Source organism: Ascaphus truei, chromosome 10 (assembly GCF_040206685.1).
Source record: "Ascaphus truei isolate aAscTru1 chromosome 10, aAscTru1.hap1, whole genome shotgun sequence".
NCBI classification, from domain to species: Eukaryota; Metazoa; Chordata; class Amphibia; order Anura; family Ascaphidae; genus Ascaphus; species Ascaphus truei.
In genome coordinates, this window is record NC_134492.1 from 53,900,712 (window position 1) to 53,921,821 (window position 21,110).

Here is a 21,110-nt window from a genome sequence, read left to right on the forward strand (position 1 = left end):
TATGTTGTATAGTGTTAGACTGAGTTACCCAGCAGTTGTACGCTATGATTTGTGTTTGTTTTCTTTTCTCTCGTTTCATGGCCTGTCAAGCACTCGTGCAGATTCTTTGAGGATCGCAGGACTTACCATTTTGAACATTTGGCGCCAGGTTTTTCTTTTTTCTGTGTGATAAAAAATGTCATAGTCCCACGCAAAAGATCACTGCTTAGTGAATCGCCCCCTTTACCTGGGATTACAAAATCATTTGAGCAAGGGGGAAGTTGAGGGAGAGAATAAAAAGCGAGGTCAGCCAGTGGTCTGACACAGTTTGGCACTGCAGCAGGGGCAGAGAGTTAGTAACTGAACACAGCAGCTCATGTTCTGTTAGTATCATTCTGAGATGTCGTTGGTGGGATACCTTATTCTGCTCACCGCTGCACTATGCTGGACGGCACGCGGGGCGCCAGCACCAGGTAAGCCAAGAACAGAACATCTGTATATGTTATCCAATTATAACTGCAAGAAGTGTTCACCCCGTGGTGGAATTTGTCAGAACTGCCATAACTGTTCCAATTGGATACCTGCATATCCTACCTACCTATCCTGCCTAAGCTACCTATCTGACTAACCTACTTACCTATCCTACTTACATATCCTACCTTCCTGACTATCCTACCTGCCTATCCTGCACATCTAACAGTATCGCTGTGCAAAGTCAAATTTTTATCATTTCAAAAGGCAAAGGGTTCACGTTTTTGAATCCCACTAATCATAAACCTTGTTTTCTACCAGGACTGGCCAACTCTGGTCATCAAGGTCCACCAACAGGTCAGGTTTTCACGACATTCTTACTTCAGCACAGATGGCTCAATCAGTCAATGAATGCACCAACCTGTGCTGAAGCAGGGATATCCTCAAAATCTGACCTGTTGGTGGCCCTTGAAGACTGGAGTTGGCGAGCCCTGGTCTAGATGGTGAAAGGAATTTAATATCAAAGACAACAAGGAGTTTCTAATCTGAACTCATCTATACTCATTTATTTGACTATATTACTGTATGTCCATAAGCAGACATTGAAATCAATTATCAGAGGCAAATGGTAACTTGCTATTTCCTGTGGGTATCGGGAGACGGAATAAAATGGACATTGGGTTTTTTGCCCATTGTGATGATATATCTGGCTCTCCATGTGTAGTGTGTATAAAGATATACTGCCAGTGTGTGCTGAACAACGAGATTTGTGTTGGACACAAAAAGGGATTGTGATAAACAAGTGAAATTCGGATACAATAGTAATATACCACAGATACACCATTGAGAATAAGACATAGGGGTATGCAGAGGAAGCAGATCACAGTATATGTGCATGGTTAACGTACAACAGTGGTTTCCAACCTTTATTTGGTAAAAGAACCCTATAATTAGTTCGTGAAATTCTGCGAAATACAGACCCTCTCTAATAGCGCGTCTGAGATCAGATGCATTGTAAGGAACCCCAGCCCTCTCTAATAGCGCGTTTGAGATTAGATGCATTGCAAGGAACCCCAACCTTCTCTAATAGCGCGTCTGAGATTAGATGCATTGTAAGTGTAATGGGTTTCCCCCCCCCAATCGCAGATTTTACTGTGTGGGTGCAGGAACATATAGTGTTACTCGGTATTTGGTGCTATACCTGTTGGCTCACAGGAGGGCTGAGCTTCCGCCACGGGGAACCTGGGGCAATTATACTATGGACAACCACTTACATTCAGTGCAGCGCCTCCACCTGCGATGGCTCCCACCAAAGGGGGAGTGGCTCCTTGCAGGACAATCACAATAATCGCATAGACATGAAATAATATAACTAAGGACTTTACTATCATGCAAGATAACATATCACGGCAATACCATAATATAACCTGTGTCCCTCTCTCGAGGAGACACTAACCGTGACGTCTCGCAGGACGATTCCCCAACACCAGGTGATTCCACCCAGTGTCCAAAGAAACCCCACCCAATGTCCCGCACTCTTACAGAGAGTCAATGGGTGACTGTGCAGTCACTATTTAAGCTAAGGGCCCGGTGGTGCACTTAGGAATGTGTGATACCTGCCAAGCACTCCGGTGCTCGGGTCAGCAACTCTTCACAAAGGGTCAGTAGTAGGATGACGTCATCTGATCCCCAACCGGACTCCTTGCACGTGGACCGCCAGGGCGGTCCCACTCTGGAATAGTCTCTGCGGACCCCAACGTGGGTCCGGACCGCTTCACAGGAACAGCAGCAGCCGCTGTGTCCCTACCTAGTCTAAGTGGCAAGCACTATACTATAGGCCGTCCCTATAGCACAGCAACCTGTAGTGGCTTTGGGGAAACTCCTAGGGGCCTACAGGGGTTAATGACCTGTCCCACTCCCCTAACTAACCAAGTCCCCACAACCTCACTACTACCTACCGAGTCCCAGCGCCTACAGCAGCAAGCTGTAGCTCACTGGGTGCTGGCAGCCAACGTGCTGCGCAACAAGGTGCCTGCCTGTCAGACCTCACAGCACTGACCACTGTGACTCTGACAAGGCAGCACTCTAAACTAAGGGCAGCGTCCCTATCTTGGGCCTCCCTCAGCAATTACCCACTACCCTAGTGGGGGGTTGGGGCCTACCTGGGGTGTGGGTACCTATAGGGCCACAGGAGCTGCACGCGCTCCCCGCACCCTTCCTTCCCTCACAGTTCCCCTGCTCCAACTTGCTAACCTGAGTGACAGGGTCCCTCTCTCTAGAGCAGTCCCTGGCAACACTCTCTCCCTTGGAGTAACTAGCTACCTCAGACCCTGGGGGTGCTGGCCTAGTACAGAGAGTCCCTGACTCCTGCACCCTACCTCCTTCCCTGGGCTGCTCCGGTCTCTGACTGACTAGTGTGCTCCAAGCCCGCCAAATGTATCTACTTGCCTGCTGAGGCTTCCTAAGCCCTATTGGCTCCCTGGCATCACGTGGGGCGCGCAAAGGCTCCTGGGACCTGTAGTCCCTGCCTAGAGCCTTCCCTAACAGGCTACAGCTTCGCAGGCTTCTCTCCCTTGCTCTGCGCGTGCGCAGGCTATCTGGGGCTCTCCTGGCGCCTGGCTATCCCTGCGCATGCGCGATCTGCTGCGTAATGGCGGCGCCCTATCCGCCCGGCTCCGGGAGCACCGGGAGCCCTGAGACGCGCGTGCGGCCTTGGCAACCGGCCGCACGTGTCCCCGGCAACCCCCGAGCCGGGACCTGACAGCCCTCACCCCTGCGATCGGCGCGCGGGGCCGCCCTGGGACTCGGAGGTACCCGCGATCGCACTCAAGGTGAGGGGGGGGCTGACACCTGCGGGAGACCTGGCTACATCAGGAACCCAAACCCTCTCTAATAGCGCATCTGAGATCCGATGCATTGTAAGGAACCCCAACCCTCTCAAAAAGTTTGCAACTCCTCTTTGACACTTATACCATATATACAGTATATGTTGTGATTATTTTGGGGGTTCAATATGAGCTTATAGGGGTTCTGTATGTTTTGGCAAAGAGTTAAACTAAAAGACCATTTTATTAAAAAAAAAAAATATATACATATATATATACAGAGTATATATATATATATATATATATATATATATATATATATATATATATATATATATATATATATATATATAACAAAGACAACACAAAAATTAAGTAGCGCTAAAAAGGATGTGAAATAATCCTAATAAATGATCAATTATAATAACATATTTAAAATATTAAAATAAATTAAAATTACCACAATTTAACCTAATAATATCTACAATCCAAAACGTGATAGTGAAAAAAAAGGAAAATCCAAAATGAATATTCCACTCAAACAAAAAATCCAGAGAGAAATATAGTCCCAATAGAAGATCCAGGGAGCGTCTTTGCAGCTTTAAGGGGAGTGGTATAGCCAACCACTTTTGGAATCTATGAACAAAAAACAAACAAAAGCGCAAGCTCCATAGCACGTAACTGAGTCAAAAATAAGGTACATTTATTTAAAAAATCAGCAACCCATAAGAATGTGCACTTACAGGATTTCAAACAGAACCATTCGTGGGAGAGAAATCTCTATTGTGGTCATCTACGGTGGTAGGGTGAGTCCCAGGTTTGCAGAGTGGATGTAAACAGCCCAGGTTCACCATGAATTGGCAGCAAGATACTCCTGACGAAGTCGGCGCAGTGTGACGAAACGCGTAGAGCTTTGACGTCATCGCGTTTGTGTTGGTGTATTTGGAGTCCCCGGCTTCCGTGCGCTCCGGCTGGTGGTAATTTCAAGGGCTTGCAACCTTTGTATATGGGAGCAAAGGACGTGCAGGCATTGGATGCCTTTATATCTTGCTGCCAATTCATTTTTACTCTGTTACGTGCTATGGAGCTTGCGCTTTGTTTGTTTTTTGTTCATATATATATATACTAGCTGAGAGACCCAGCGTTGCCCGTGAGTTAAATTTCCCACTAGGAGGAGGGGGAGAGCGGACGGGAAGGAGAGGGAGAGCGGACGGGAGTGCGGGGGGAGAGCGGACGGGAGAGCGGGGGGGAGAGCGGACGGGAGGGCGGACGGGAGGGCGGACGGGAGAGCGGACGGGAGGGCGGACGGGAGAGCGGACGGGAGGGCGGACGGAGAGCGGACGGGAGGGCGGACGGAGAGCGGACGGGAGGGCGGACGGAGAGCGGACGGGAGGGCGGACGGAGAGCGGACGGGAGGGCGGACGGAGAGCGGACGGGAGGGCGGACGGAGAGCGGACGGGAGGGCGGACGGAGAGCGGACGGGAGGGCGGACGGAGAGCGGACGGGAGGGCGGACGGAGAGCGGGGGGAGAGCAGACGGGAGAGCGGGAGGAGAGCAGACAGGAGAGCGGGGGGGGAGCGGACGGGAGGGCGGGGGGAGAGCGGACGGGAGGGCGGGGGGGGGAGAGAGCGGACGGGAGGAGGAGGGGGGGAGAGAGCGGACGGGAGGAGGAGGGGGGGGAGAGCGCGGACGGGAGGAGGAGGGGGGGGAGAGAGCGAACGGGAGGAGGAGGGGGGGGAGAGAGCGGACGGGAGGAAGAGGGGGGGAGAGAGCGGACAGGAGGAGGAGGGGGGGGAGAGAGCGGACGGGAGGAGGAGGGGGGGAGAGAGCGGACGGGAGGAGGAGGGGGGGGAGAGCGCGGACGGGAGGAGGAGGGGGGGGAGAGAGCGAACGGGAGGAGGAGGGGGGGGAGAGAGCGGACGGGAGGAAGAGGGGGGGAGAGAGCGGACAGGAGGAGGAGGGGGGGGAGAGAGCGGACGGGAGGAGGAGGGGGGGAGAGCGGACGGGAGGAGGAGGGGGGGGAGCGAACGGGAGGAGGAGGGGGGGGAGCGGACGGGAGGAGGAGGGGGGGGGAGAGCGGACGGGAGGAGGAGGGGGGGAGAGCGGACGGGAGGAGGAGGGGGAGAGCGGACGGGAGGAGGGGGGGTAGAGCGGACGGGAGGAGGGGGGGGGAGAGCGGACGGGAGGAGGGGGGGAGAGCGGACGGGAGGAGGGGGGGGAGAGCACACGGGAGTGGGGGGGGGATAGCGGACGGGAGGAGGGGGGGGAGAGCGGACGGGAGGGCGGGGGGAGAGCAGACGGGAGGGCGGGGGGAGAGCGGATGGGAGGAGGAGGGGGGGAGAGCAGACGGGAGGAGGGGGGGGGAGAGAGCGGACGGGAGGAGGAGGGGGGGAGAGAGCGGACGGGAGGAGGAGGAGGGGGAGAGCGCGGACGGGAGGAGGAGGGGGGAGAGAGCGGACGGGAGGAGGAGGGGGGGAGAGAGCGGACGGGAGGAAGAGGGGGGGAGAGAGCGGACGGGAGGAGGAGGGGGGGGAGAGCGGACGGGAGGAGGAGGGGGGGAGAGCGGACGGGAGGAGGAGGGGGGGGAAGCGGACAGGAGGAGGAGGGGGGGGAGCGGATGGGAGGAGGAGGGGGGGGGAGAGCGGATGGGAGGAGGAGGGGGGGGGAGAGCGGACGGGAGGAGGAGGGGGGGGAGAGCGGACGGGAGGAGGGGGGGGAGAGCAGACGGGAGTGGGGGGGAGAGCGGACGGGAGGAGGGGGGGAGAGCGGACGGGAGGAGGGGGGGAGAGCGGACGGGAGGAGGGGGGGGGCGAGCAGACGGGAGTGGGGGGGGAGAGCGGACGGGAGGAGGGGGGGGAGAGCGGACGGGAGGAGGGGGGGGAGAGCGGACAGGAGGAGGGGGGGGGAGAGCGGACGGGAGAAGGGGGGGGGAGAGCGGATGGGAGGAGGGGGGGGAGAGCGGACGGGAGGAGGGAGGGAGAGTGCGGATGGGAGGAGGAGGGGGGGGGAGTGGACAGGAGGGGGGTGGGTTGGTTAAAATTTCCGGGTCTCTCCTCTCCACTCCCCCTGTATGTTTCTTCGCTCCCCCCCTCTCTCTCCCCTCCTGCCCCCCCCATGTGACACAGACACACAGTGACACACACACACAGTGACACACACAGTGAGAGACACACACACAGTGAGAGACACACACACAGTGAGAGACATACACACAGTGTCACACACACACAGTGAGACACACACACAAAGTGACACACACACACACACACACAGTGACACACACACACACACGTCACCTCTCCTTCGGGGCGCCGCCATCTTAGGTGCTGCGTGTCCCCCCGCCGGGGAGGGTGGTGAGTGCGGGAGGGAGGTGAGTGCGGGAGGGAGTGGAGCGGGAGGGAGTGGAGCGGCTTCCGGGCGCGTCTTAGGTTGTTCCCCCGCCGGGGAGGGAGTGGAGCGGGAGGGAGGTGAGTGCGGGAGTGGAGCGGGAGGGAGTGGAGCGGCTTTCGGGCGCGTCTTAGGTGCCGCGTGTCCCCCCGCCGGGGAGGGAGTGGAGCGGGAGGGAGTGGAGCGGCTTCCGGGTGCCTCTTAGGTGGCCGCGTATGCCCCCGCCGGGGAGGGAGTGGAGCGGGAGGGAATGGAGTGGGAGGTGAGTGGAGCAGGAGGTGAGTGGAGCGGGAGGGAATGGAGTGGGAGGTGAGTGGAGCGGGAGGTGAGTGGAGCGGCTTCCAGGCGCCTCTAGGTGGGCGCGTGTCCCCCCGCCGGGGAGGGAGTGGAGCGGGAGGGAGGTGAGTGAAGCGGGAGGGAGGTGAGCGGAGGTGAGTGGAGCACCGGGGAGGGGGGAGGTGAGTGTGATGGGGGGGAAGAGGACAGAGAGGTGTGTGTGTGTGTGTGTGTGTGTGTGTGTTTTTTTTTGGACCTTTGGCCCGTCACTCCGCCTCAGGCCAATGAGAGGTGTGCGGGGGCGGGCGGGCCAAGGGACCAATGAGATTGCCGCTAGGGACACCGGACATCCAGGCATACAGTGCTTTCAATAATATATTATAAGATATATATATATATATATATATATATATAGGCACTGTACCGTTTATTTGTGTCAATGGATGTAGCACTGAGCTTTGTCTGTGTTTCATGTTCTGTCTCTGGTTTTAATATATATTGCCATGCTCAGTAGCACTCCTCTTTGACACTTATACGCATATATATATATATATATATATATATATATATATATATATATATATATATATATAAGTTGTGGTTATTTTGGGGTTCAATATGAGCTTATAGGGGTTCTGTATGTTTTGCAATTCTGTTCTGTTGTTCCCAGCTGATTTGGAGGGTGGCTCCTCCTTCCCAGGTTTGAAGCAAACCCCCTCCCACTTTTAAATGGTTAAAGCTCACTCCATTTCACCTTCCACACTCATGGGAACTTGCATGCCGTTTGATTGCGACAAATTGAATACAGAGTGCTTTTCCTTGTATTATACAGGTTAATAAGAGCTTCAATCAGACTTAGAACTGTGCAACTAATTTTGACAGATTTATTATAAATCATTCTTCCTGGTAATGTACAGGTTATTAAGAATTTATATTAGTGTTAGGACCCCTGAGACGTGGTCTGCCATGTAGTGGCTCAAGGGCTTACGACACTTTGGCCAAAGAGTTAAACTAAAAGACCATTTTATTAAAAAGATATCTATCTATCTATATATGTGTGTGTAGGCACTGTACCGTGTATTTGTGTCAATGGATGTAGCACTGAGCTGTGTCTGTGTTTCATGTTCTGTCTCTGGTTTTAATAGAATTTTTTTACCTTCGCAGCTCGGTAAAATTTGATGAAGTTTTGACGAAGTAGTTCCCCATTCACAAACCTCTGTCCCCGGCACTGCCTGGCACTCAAAATTCACCAGAAAAATTCCTGGCCTCTTACAATTCCGTGGAATGGCGCTTCTTGCAGCAAGTGACACCGCGTCCCCTGTCCCTTATGATTTAAACATACCATGTAAACTGTGCGAACATAATGCCTGTTCCTGTTTTACGTAACGTGACTGCACCCAGGTTGATCGCATGACAGTATAACATTTGCTAGTGAGTCTGTGTTGAAGTTGGCAGTGGGAGGTGACGAGACTTCATGCTATTTCTATATTCTTATTTCTGGCCCCCTTTGATTAATTCATAATCTTACACTCCTCGTTTTCACCTATATACTGTATTATTACTTGGGAATCACGGGGGATTCATTCTGGGACGCTTTTCCTTTTAGTACAATATTTGGTGTCACACCGGGGAAGCCAAATCAAGTCCTCAAGGGCCACCAACAGGTCAGGTATTAGGGATATCCCTGCTTCAGCACAGGTTGCCCAATCAGTGGCTCAGCCGATGACCGAGCCACTGATTGAGCCAACTGTACTGAAGCAGGGATATCTTTAAAACCTGATCTGTTTGTGACCCTTAAAGACTGGAGTTGGCCACCCCTGGTATAGCACATGTAATATTGATTGACATAGGATTCAGGAATTTTCACAATGGAGAGACCTATTAACTCTTAGCAATGGTCCCAGTTCCCTGACCCCTCCAATTTTATGGAGATAAAACATAGGGATAATCCATGCGTGTCCTCCTATGTCAGTAGCTGTGGGATTTGTTTGTCAAAGCCTTAGTGAAAGACTTTGCAAACAATCATTGTTTTCTTGAGGTCTCTGTCTGTATTTGAAGGTCAATATATAGTAAGTCCAAAGGTATCCAAGTGTAAATAATCCTATCACTCAAAAAAGCCTCCGAAAAGCCGGTCTAAGAAAGGACACCCTGAGGGTAAAATGCCATATTTACTATGAATTTTCTACTATAAGAAGGTGCCTTATATAGCAGACAAATGCTAGTAAATTTGGTCCAGTATCCTACTGCTTACCACTCTTGATTAAGCAAAAGTATACATTTATTAAAATCAATTTACCACCAGTCCAATGCACAAAGTCAGATAAAAATATGTAATGATAGATACTGTGTATATGTGGGGGAAACATGAACCCTAAATTCAGAAGCTTTAACCAATGCAAAGAAGTAGGGAGAGATGCGTGCTGGGTATTACCCGGAGATACAGGAACAAGAATGAAAGTGTTCGACACCAAACAAACGTCTGTGACATCATCACAAGGGGGAAGAAATTAAAATGGCGGTGGGATGAACGTATCGCAAGAAATAGCCATTGTTGAACAAAGATAGAACTCGACTGGATTCCAAGAGAGAGTTAAAGACCAAGATGACGACTACGACTAATCCTCTGATTGAGCCACCTGTGCTGAAGCAGGGACTGATTGAGCCACCTGTGCTGAAGCAGGAATATCCTGAAAACCTGACCTGTTAGTGGCCCTTGAGGACTGGAGTTGGCCACCCCTGATCTAGAGTCTAAGATTTAAATGTTTATTTGTCATTGCTCTTGTTAAACATCAGTAATAGCTACAAAATCTCTGTATGTGACTCTGTGTCCAGACTGTGATTATTAAGTGAATTCTTGAAATGAAGGTAGCTCTGGTTTGACATTACAACATGGAAAACCCCAATGAAATCAATGGGTCTTTCCATGCGGAAACGCCGCACTGAACGCGATACCGCACCTTATAGAATAAGGACCTTCCAGCCAAACACTGGCTGATTCTTTACTGCTCAAATAACTCCCAGAAGTATGTGGGAGTGACATATCCAGGAACTGAACGGTATAATTACATCGGATAAAGCGATACTGTATGCGTGTGTGTGTCATAGTGATATCTATGTAATGCGTTTGTAATTAAAAAATATATTTAACACATATTCATTTAATATATAGATCCCTGAGAGGTGGTATTGATGTACAGTATTTGCAATGTATTAGTGCTGCAGGCTGCACTGTTATTTGTGATGGGATATGTTGGGATATAATGTGATTTTCAGCATTAGCATTGCAACTGAAACCGCGATACCCTAAATCAGGTCTGCGCAACATTCTCCACTGCGCCCCATGCCTGCTCTACTTCCCTACTTGCGCCCTCCACCCCCCCCCCCCCCGCTCGGCTACTGCGTCAAATGATGCAGCGGGGCATGTGACGTCACGTGGACATTGCAACGTGACGTCACATGACCCCGCGGCGTCATTTGACACCGGGTTACCATGGCGACGCGTTCCCGAAGACAAGGTAGGAGAAGTTACAGAGGCCTTGCACGGTCCCCCGGTATTTAATTTAAATGCCTTGGGGGAGAGTGCGGGACCTCTGTAACTGCCGCGTCCCCCCCTGGAAAATCTCGCGCCTTCCAGTTTGCGCACCCCTGCCCTAAATTATTCTGGGATATGTAGTGTTATTTGGGAAATTACAAGCATTCAAGTACCAGGCTAATAAGTCATTGAGAAGGTTAATGTTAAGATACAATTCCTATGTATGGAATAAGATGTTAGTAGTATTCTGATATACTGAGAACATACAGTAACACTGTAGCTGGTTATTTCCTAATAACTGTAGGGGGGGGGGATCAGACACATTCTGGCACAGATTGTGCATTGCTAATTATAGGGAGAAGATTATCCATCAAGGTGTTTTATTGTCAACAAACACAACAGCTTTGCGGGGGCCTGGACCAGAGCTTCCCGGGGCCCTCATATTGGTGGCCATAAGAGCCCCCCCCCTCTCCTCTTTCTCTTACATTTACCCCTCGCTCTCACCCCCTCTTTTTCTATCCCCCTCTCACTCTTCCCCCACCTCTTGTACCCCCACCTGCCCCCCTGCCTCTCTTACACCCCCACCCTCTCTTACTCATTCACACCTCCCCTCCTGCTCACTCAGTCCCCCTCCCTCACACTCCCCTCTCAGTCCTTTTCCTATCCCCCTCCCTGTTTTACACCCCCTCTCGCTAACTCAGTCTCCCCTCTCCTCTCACTCACAGCCCCCATACTCTTACTTAATCTCCCACCCACTCAAATTCCACTCCCCCTCACACTCAATTCCCCCTTCCTCACACTCAATAACCCCCCCCACTCCTCAGATTCAATATACACAGACACACTTTACCATGGGGGAGGCCTCCGGAGCTGTGCCGATCCTGCCGCCGGATGCAGAAGTTGGATCCACCTTGGCTTAGGGTGAAGGTTGTGGGGAGAGCTGGGGCCCGGCATCAGCATGTGGAAGTTGGTCCGGGCCAGCCAGTCACCCTGTATTCGCCGGGCCCAGCTCTGTCCGTCACTGTCTGTCTCCGTCACTGTCATAGAACGTGGTTTTAATTTTCAGACCAACGTTTTATACGTTTTCTACAGTTGCTCTTTCTGTTATAATGTAGCAATGTACAGGCGGTCCTCGCTTATCCGCCGGAATCCGTGTCGCAAATCGCCATCGGATAATGGACCATCGGATTGCGGGTCCTTGTTAATCCGCGGCAGTGAGCGTCGGATAAGCGGTTCCGACGCCGGATAATGCGTCCAGCTGACTGCATTATGCGGCGGCGGAATAACCCGCTCGATAGAAAGTGGACCGTTGGCTACTGACACCCACCTGTACAGTATATGCCTCTCATGAAATATAAACATATTTTGAAAGATAAAACTGATGTTGAGCAGCGAGAGACGTACTTCCGCCCATGCTTACGAGATTCGCTATTCACAGCGTTCCTTTTCAGTCTGTCTTCCTTTCCAATTAACTGATTTGCATATTTAGTCGCTGTTGAAGGGCTTTTTGGCGATCGATGCAACAGCTGCTTTATTTTTACACTTAGCAACTAACCTCCTGCTATCCTGATTACCTATTTATTGGCTTGTTTTGCCTGTCCAGCAAGAAGAAGCTGTTAGCGTTCTTTGGGCCATGCTGGGCCAACACAATATCTCCCCTACTAAGTGACGATCCAGGAAACAGATGAACCATTGGCTTCTACCATAGCACATTCATCGGTATCTACATAAACAAGCCCTGACCAATAGGAAAGGGGTGATATAACCTTTGGCCCAAGGGGTCCCTGGAAGTCAAGGGGATAAGAGAGGAAGGATGATGAGGAGGAAGGGGTCAGCTTATTTAATAGGCATTTGCCTGGGTCATATCTCTTTCCTTTCACCCACACCCAGGGCCCTCAACAGCTTTCCTGGGGCAAAGGACTAGAGTTTCCACCAGAGCCCCCCTCTCACACACCTCGCTCTCTCACTCCGATCTCCCCCCCCCTCTATTCTCACACTGCCCCCTCCCCAATGTATTTATTTACATCCTTCTGTCTCCAACGTATCCTCCTCACTCTGCCCCCTATCTCTCACTCTTCCCCCCTCTCTCTCACCTCCCCCTCCCTCTTCCCCTTTTTCTCACCTCTCCCTCCCCCTCCCTCTTCTCCCCTCTCTCCCTCCCCCTTCCTTTCTTACACCAACTCCACCCCTACTCTCACACACTCTCCCACCCTCCTCTCCCACAGTCCCCCCTCCTCTATCACTCAATGCCCCCTCCTCTCCCTTAATTCCCCCTCCTCACACTCAAACCCCTCCACATATAATTAATGTATTTGGGTTTATTTTGTTTATTACAGTATATAAAACAAATTTAAATACAAAAACAAGGAAAGAAATATGGAAACATGATAAGGATTGTTTAAGCTACTGGCGTTATGTTTGTCACAGCAGGAGGGCTGCGGACTGGTCAGTTTTGCCCAGGTGGGTATTTGGAGGAATGTTGATGGGGTTTGAAGGTGTTTGGTCCTGGCCAGGTGCAGGGGGCCTGAGGGGTTCCTCCTAAAAGGGACCCAGGTGGTTTTAAACCAAGAGTGCTCACTGGGTCAGGAGCGTGGTCAGCATGGTCAGCGGGGCAGGTTTGGGGCTACATGCTGACCAGGTCCAGGGATGTTTATGGTTATTTGTTATTGTTAATAAAACCCATGTTAAGGTATCTGTGGTTATCGGTGTTATTGGGTTAAACCGAAGGAACCTAATGATACATAGGTCATGGCCTAATGCTAGGAACATACAACAGAGGAGCGTTATGCATTGGTTTATACAGAAATTATGATTACAGCAAATTCTGCTTTTTCCATGTCCAGCCTATTAGGTGCACAGCTCGCCCACTGTTTTTTGGTGCAAAAACACATTGCAAAACCAACATTTTGTTCATGTTGGAACAAGCAAAACAGACAGACAGTCGGTTAATGACAAGGCAAAGCAACCCCCTGTTTACCTTGTTGTCCAAACTTGAGAGATTGTATATCCTCCAGTGGGAGGGTTTTAAGATCCCTCACAATGCAGGATTCTGCATGGCCCACAGGAGCAAGGGGGGGGTGGGGGCGGGGGGGGGGGTGGAATAACAGCCCCTGCATTCTTTATCTGGGATTACAAAAACATTTGAGCAAGAGGGAAGTTGAGGGAGAGAATAAAAAGCGAGGTCAGCCAGTGGTCTGACACAGTTTGGCACTGCAGCAGGGGCAGAGAGTTAGTAACTGAACACAGCAGCTCATGTTCTGTTAATATCATTCTGAGATGTCGTTGGTGGGATACCTTATTCTGCTCACCGCTGCACTATGCTGGACGGTACACGGGGCGCCAGCACCAGGTAAGCCAAGAACAGAACATCTGTATATGTTATCCAATTATAACTGCAAGAAGTGTTCACCCCGTGGTGGAATTTGTCAGAAATGCCATGACTGTTCCAATTGGGTTTCTCACAACCTGCCTACCTGCCTATCCTACCTACCTGGCTGCCTATCCTACCTATCCTACCTACCTAACTAATCTACCTGCCTATCCTACCTAGCTACCCTACCTACCTGCCTATCCTGTCTGCCTATCCTACCTACCTGATTATCCTACCTACCTATCCTGCCTATCCTACCTACCTGCTTATCCTACCTACCTATCCTGCCTATCCTACCTACCTATCCTGCCTATCCTACCTGCCTATCCTACCTGCTTATTCTACCTCCCAATCCTGCCTATCCTACCTGCCTGCTTATCCTACCTACCTATCCAGCCTATCCTACCTGCCTATCCTACCTACCTGCTTATCCTATCTACCTATCCTGCCTATCCTACCTGCCTATCCTACCTACCTGCTTATTCTACCTACCAATCCTGCCTATCCTATGTACCTGCTTATTCTACCTACCAATCCTGCCTATCCTACTTACCTGCCTATCCTACCTACCTATCCTGCCTATGCTATCTGCCTATCCTACCTACCTGCCTATCCTACCTACCTGCTTATTCTACCTACCAATCCTGCCTATCCTACCTACCTGCTTATTCTACCTACCAATCCTGCCTATCCTTCCTACCTGCCTATCCTTCCTACCTATCCTGTCTATGCTATCTGCCTATCCTACCTACCTGCTTATTCTACATACCTATCCTGCCTATCCTACCTACCTGCCTATCCTACCTACCTGCTTATCCTACCTGCATACTCTACCTGTCTATACTTCCTACCTGCCTATCCTGCACACCTAACCGTATCGCTTTGGAAAGTCAACTTTTTTTTAATCATTGCAAAAGACAAATGGTTCACATTTTTGAATCCCACTAATCATAAACCTTAAATTCTACCAGGACTGGCCAACTCTGGTCATCAAGGTCCACCAACAGGTCAGGTTTTCAGGATATTCGTGCTTCAGCACAGATGGCTCAATCAGTCAATGAATGCACCAACCTGTGCTGAAGCAAGGATATCCTCAAAACCTGACCTGTTGGTGGCCCTTGAAGATTGGAGTTGGCGAGCCCTTGTCTAGGCGGTGAAAGGAATTTAATACCAAAGAAAACAAGGAGTTTCTAATCTGAACTCATCTATACTCATTTATTTGACTATATTACTGTATATCCGGGAATAAAACACAAAAGCGCACCGAGGGTCAAGATTTAATTAAAACATGTTAGTAGTAATAACAATAAAAACTTACATATAAGGGTAAGTACATCCAGTATTAAGGTGCAGAGGAAACAGTCCTGGTGGTGTCCTGGGCATAAAGAGATGGTGCAGAGGCTTACAAGGTAGACCCACGTGCTGGGGCTGCCTGGCTCAGCACCATATAGTTCTTACTTCCGGGTTGCAGCTTCTCGCAGGACCCGTGAATAGTAGCCCACTTCAAATGCCGGTTTCCCAGAGAAACTCACTCCGGCGTGCCGAAGGGTCTCTGGTTGTTGATGGGACAGCTGGGGGTAGGTACACCTGTGGGCTGACTTCTAGCTGCACCGTAGGGCTTTCGCTTATTACTGTATATCCATAAACAGACATTGAAATCAATTATCAGAGGCAAATGGTAACTTGCTATTTCCTGTGGGTATCGGGAGAGGGAATAAAATGTTTTTTTGTCCATTGTGATGATATATCTGGCTCCATGTGTAGTGTGTATAAATATATACTGCCAGTGTGTGCTGAACAACGAGATTTGTGTTGGACACAAAAAGGGATTGTGATAAACACAGTGAAATACGGATACAGTACTAATATACCACAGACATTGAGAATAAGACATAGGGGTATGCAGAGGAAGCATAACACAGTATATGTGAATGGTTTACGTATAACAGTGGTTTCCAACCTTTATTTGGTAAAAGAACCCTATAATTAGTTCGTGAAATTCTGCGAAATCCCGACCATCTCTAATAGCGCATCTGAGATCCGATGCATTGTAAGGAACCCCAACCCTCTCTAATAGCGCGTCTGAGATTAGATGCATTGTAAGGAACCCCAACCCTCTCTAATAGTGCGTCTGAGATTAGATGCATTGTAAGGAACCCCAGCCCTCTCTAATAGCGCGTCTGAGATTAGATGCATTGTAAGGAACCCCAACCCTCTCTAATAGCGTGTCTGAGATTAGATGCATTGTAAGGAACCCCAGCCCTCTCTAATAGCGCGTCTGAGATTAGATGCATTGTAAGGAACCCCAACCATCACAAAAAGTTTGCAAAACATTGCAGTTTAGTAGGTGATGTTTTAAAGGTGCAATCCATATAAACAAGATCATTGATTTCCTGAAACATACTTATTATACTTATTATACAGATGCAGTGACCGTTAGTCGAACATTTCACGCGTGGTATACCTCGGAATACCCATGTCATGGCGCGTGATTTCTTCCAACCTTCCCCCCTTAAGACGCGAGTTGGCTCGTGTTTCTATCGAGTGCAGAAAATTGCATTTTAGTGTCCTGGTTTTTAAACACCTGAAAGTGACACAGTAACACAGTACTGTACACATTGCAATTAATTAATTTCTTCCATGGATACGCGAAGAATTGCACCCCAAGAAATCAGAATCCATGAAATTCAAACAAATCAATCGCAGTAAACACAGATGTGCCTGCTGTGATTGACGGCGTCAATGCCGCGTGGGATACTGCAGAACACACGAAAACGGCTCCGTGATTTGTTCGAATAATGGCCGCTGCATCTGTACTTAAAGGAGAAATCCCTCCGACAGCCAAAGTGACCTCATTCCAGTAATGGGTCTCATCTGGATATCTGATAACTGTACAGCCTCCTCTTCCCCTTATCTTTATTAGCTCTGCTAAAGACGGGGGGATAAGGGGAGAGAAAATATGTGAGTAAAAAAACACTCCCCATTTAGAGGACCCTAAGGCACGGGTTTTCAAATTCAGTCCTCAACACCCGCTTCCCCCCCCCCCCCCCACCAACATGTCAGGTTTTCAGGACATTCCAGCTTCAGCACTTGTGGCTCCATCAGTCTCAGCTCCAGGTCAGGTGGCTCAATCTGTCCAAGCTTCAGCACAGGTGGCTCAATCAGTCTCTGCTTCAGCACAGGTGGCTCAATCAGTCTCTGCTTCAGCACAGGTGGCTCAATCAGTCCCTGCTTCAGCAGAGGTGGCTCAATCAGTCCCAGCTTCTGAGCCTCTGATTGAGCCACCTGTGCTGAAGCTGAGATCTCCTGAAAACCTGACCTCTTGCGGGAGTGGGGGGCTTGAGTACTGGTTGTTGAGCAACCCTGCCCTGAGGAATTGAACAGGCACACTATGTGGGATTGAACCTTTAAAAAACAACAACAAAAAAACAACAACATTTCAGTGTTCTAGTTTCTTTGCAAATTAACACCTCTCCCCCCACCGCCCCCCACGGCAGAAATGTATTATTTACAGGGCAGAGTGTCCTAATACTGGACACTTGCCCACCGTACCCGCAACACATCCAACAACCCCCGCTCTATGCTAACGACTCACAGCGCCAAGATTCCTTCGCAGTGAGTTGCTGGCCCCTTAAAGTATTAACGGGCATTATATTAATAGGCAAAGGTACCGAGGTTTTGGTAAGCCTATTATTCTGGCAAGAAGTTTGCAGCGGAATGTTATCTTAAGCTCTTATCTAAATATTTCCATGAAGCTTATCTTGTTACAACATAGCGTTTTAACCCTTTGAGTACACCAACCACCCCTTCCGCACATCGCGTTTACGTGACCGGCGTCACTGATTAAGGGTGACGAAGTTGAGACATTAGGGGGTCTGACGTAAACAGCAGTAGGGTCAAAGCAGCCATTTTGTCTGACTATTTTTGTCAGCCAACTTGTTATTGTTTTAGTCCTTGTCTGTCATTTATGTTGTAATGTGCGGCGTTTGTGTCATCCATTTTGTCTTCTGTCTGTATGAAAGCTGCATGAAAGTTATAGTGGGTTAAAAGATTTTTCGCTCTCAGTGTTTACCAGCTCTGGCCAGCCCAGCTACAGAAGAAGGAAGGGGGCATACAGCCTTGAGGAGTGAGATTAGAATTTGAGTAGACTTCTCACATTTAAGTGCCAGGTAAAGCCTTGAGAAGTGAGATTAGATTAGAACCGACTTCTCAGCATTCGAGTGTCTGGTAGACTCAGAGATAGAAATAATTTCTCACATTCAACCCCTTAAAGAATGTATGTATCATTTCATTTTTTGTTATGTATTACAAGATGATGTCATTTTAGTTGACGCACACTTACATCATTTGTTATGTATTACAAACTTACATCAGTTGTAATATTGTTATGTATTACAAAATGATGTCATACTTAATGACGCGCAAGCCCTCCCATAAACGGGTGGAGCTTTAGTTTTTAGGGTATAAATGTATCTCATACCGTATTATCTGGGAGAGAGCTTTTTGTTTTGAAGCTGTCTCCGATGTGTGCACCTGAAATAAACTCATTTGATAACTGAATGTTTGTTGTAATACAAGATTGTAAGAAAAAATAGGCACAAATACCGAGGAAACAAAAAAAATTAATGATGTCCAAGAGAGCGTGTACCCATAAAAATAATGGTATTTAATGGATCATCCAGAAACAGCTATATCACGGGGTATACAAACCCCCACCAACGCGTTTCGAGCGTAAGCTCTTTTTCAAGGTGACTATTTAATGTACTCAACAGTCCATTTAAATACCCATGATCCACGCTGTCGTTCACTCTCCGCTCACTTCCTGAAACCATCGGGAGTGACGCGGGCGTGATGACATAAGCGCGTGCCATGGAACATACAAAATATTACAACTTTATTGATCAAATAACAACAAAACTATTTTAAAAGAAGAAAAAAAACATTAGAGTACTCGGTGTATCCTTCAACATAAACAAACGAATAACCAAAATACAAACTTAAAAAGAGACATCATAAACTTAAATGAGTATCTCTAATAAAAGAAAGAAAACACCTAACAATAAGATGGACAAATTAACCAATGTATAAACACATATAAACCTATAGTAGTATGGAATAATCATCGGTGTGTATATATATATATATATATATATATATATATATATATATATATATATATACTGTATGTATATGTATGTATGTATATATATATATATATATATATATATGTATATGTATGTATGTATATGTATGTATGTATGTATGTATATATATATATATATATATATATATATATATATATATATATATATATATATATATATATATATATATATATATATATATATATATATATATATATATATATATGATGTCAACATCTATTGTAAAAAAAAAAAAGATTTGTGTTCATAAACTGTAATGGAGACTGGAAATAAAACTATAGAGGGTGATTATAAAAATTATTATATAAAGGAAAACGATGTTTTTATATAAAAATATTAATATGTTATGATTGTATTATTCTTCAAATAATTTTTTCTTTTTCCCTCTTAATCTCTCTCTCAAAAATCGTATGCTTGAACAATATAGGATACCTAATATCCACACCACATGATGTTTAATAAAAAATATATAAATATAAACATGCATGGGGGTGAATATATAAATGGACAGTGTATTTGATTGAGGAAATTAAGTCAAGAAAATTGATCTTGATGGTAGGTGAGAGTGTACGGGCACCTAAAAGATGTCAATCTATACCCTATAAGGTAGCCCAACTGTCTCACATAATAAAAGATTATTAATGATCAAAAAACTCCCTTCTCCAGACAAAACATGCATGACAACCCCAACCATAATACAACAAATTCAGAAGCAATTGATACAGTAGTTTATTGATTAGTGTAGAAACGGTCCCAAATCCCAATCAGAGTTGAGACCATAGGGTATTCTGGTTTTAAGTGTGAAAATCCAGTACAGCTCTCGTTTATCCAGAAGTTCCACCCTATTACCCCCTCTGATGGGATTGGGCACGTGTTCTATTCCTATATAAGAAAATGTATCAATGCTTCCCAATTTGCAATTAGTGAAGTGTTGTGCCACTGGGTGAACAAGATCTCCCTTTTTGATAAGTCTCATATGTTCTCTAATACGAACTTTCAGTGCACGCGTGGTCCGGCCCACGTATTGTTTGCCACATCCGCAGTTCAGAACATAAACCGCGAATGTGGTATCACAATTGATGAATAATAAAATAGGGAACCTGACCCCAGTGACAAAGGATGTGAACGTTGAATCTGATAGCATATGTTTGCAGGAAATACACTTTAGACATTTGAAACTACCCTTTGGTAATCGTCTAGTGTTCGTGTTTTGTTTAGTTGAGAATAAACTCGTGGAGACTGAATTAGCGATGGTTTTGGCTTTCTTAAAGACAAACCGAGGACCCTCTGTATACACTTGTTTTAAAAGAGGATCCCCCGAGAGTATCTCCCAATGCTTTTTAATAATGTACTTGATTTGACCTACTTGAGTATTGTATTGGGTAATAAATAAAGAATTATTAATACCCATGTTTTCGTTTCTGAGGGATTTTTTTCTTTGTTTGACTAAAAGGTCTTCCCTGGTTATGCTCTTCACTTCATTTAGTGATTTTTCCAGATCCGTGGGTGAGTAACCCCTCTCTTGGAATCTAGCCAGAAATTCGGAGGATTGTTTAATAAAATCCTCATGGTTGGAACAGATTCTTTTTAATCTTATTAAATGACCCTTCGGAATATTTTCAGAAGGGACTTAGGATGGCAGCTGTCAGCACTCAAGCAAGTGTTGCGTGAGTTACTGTAGGTTTCCTATAAACATCTGAACTAATAAACATATTAATATCAATAAATAATAATACGTCCAGATAATGTATGTGATGAAAGTTGTATGTGTGAGTGAATTGTAAATTTAAATTATTATCATTAAGATGTTCTATAAATGAGAAGAGTGAATCCACACCCCCGTGCCAAATAAAAATGAGGTCATCTATATATCGTTTATAAAAAGTGATATACTGTCGATAAGGGTTTCTATCTCCAAACACGTGGACGTGGGAGTTGGTCCACGTGTTTGGAGATAGAAACCCTTATCGACAGTATATCACTTTTTATGAATGTTATATAGATGACCTCATTTTTATTTGGCACGGGGGTGTGGATTCACTCTTATCATTTATAGAACATTTATAGCCCTCTTCCGGCGCTGTGGTTGGGCTCCTATCTGCTGT

The 21,110-nt window shown here is 47.5% G+C and overlaps 1 protein-coding gene across 18 annotated transcripts in view; it reads left to right on the top strand.

The window, feature by feature from the left end:
• The first annotated feature begins 276 nt into the window (after nt 1-276).
• The window catches only part of LOC142503955 (complement factor H-like), a 721,803-nt gene continuing 700,969 nt past the window's right edge, over nt 277-21,110 (top strand). For 7 of the 18 annotated variants that reach the window (XM_075616939.1, XM_075616941.1, XM_075616943.1 and 4 more), the window contains exon 1: nt 13,618-13,819. In XM_075616939.1, coding sequence (XP_075473054.1) covers nt 13,747-13,819 — 73 coding nt within the window. In that variant the 5' untranslated portion in view covers nt 13,618-13,746. Of the gene's footprint in view, nt 453-13,613; nt 13,820-21,110 lie in introns of those variants that run through there. The other 11 variants (XM_075616946.1, XM_075616949.1, XM_075616957.1 and 8 more) reach the window with 6 other exon arrangements.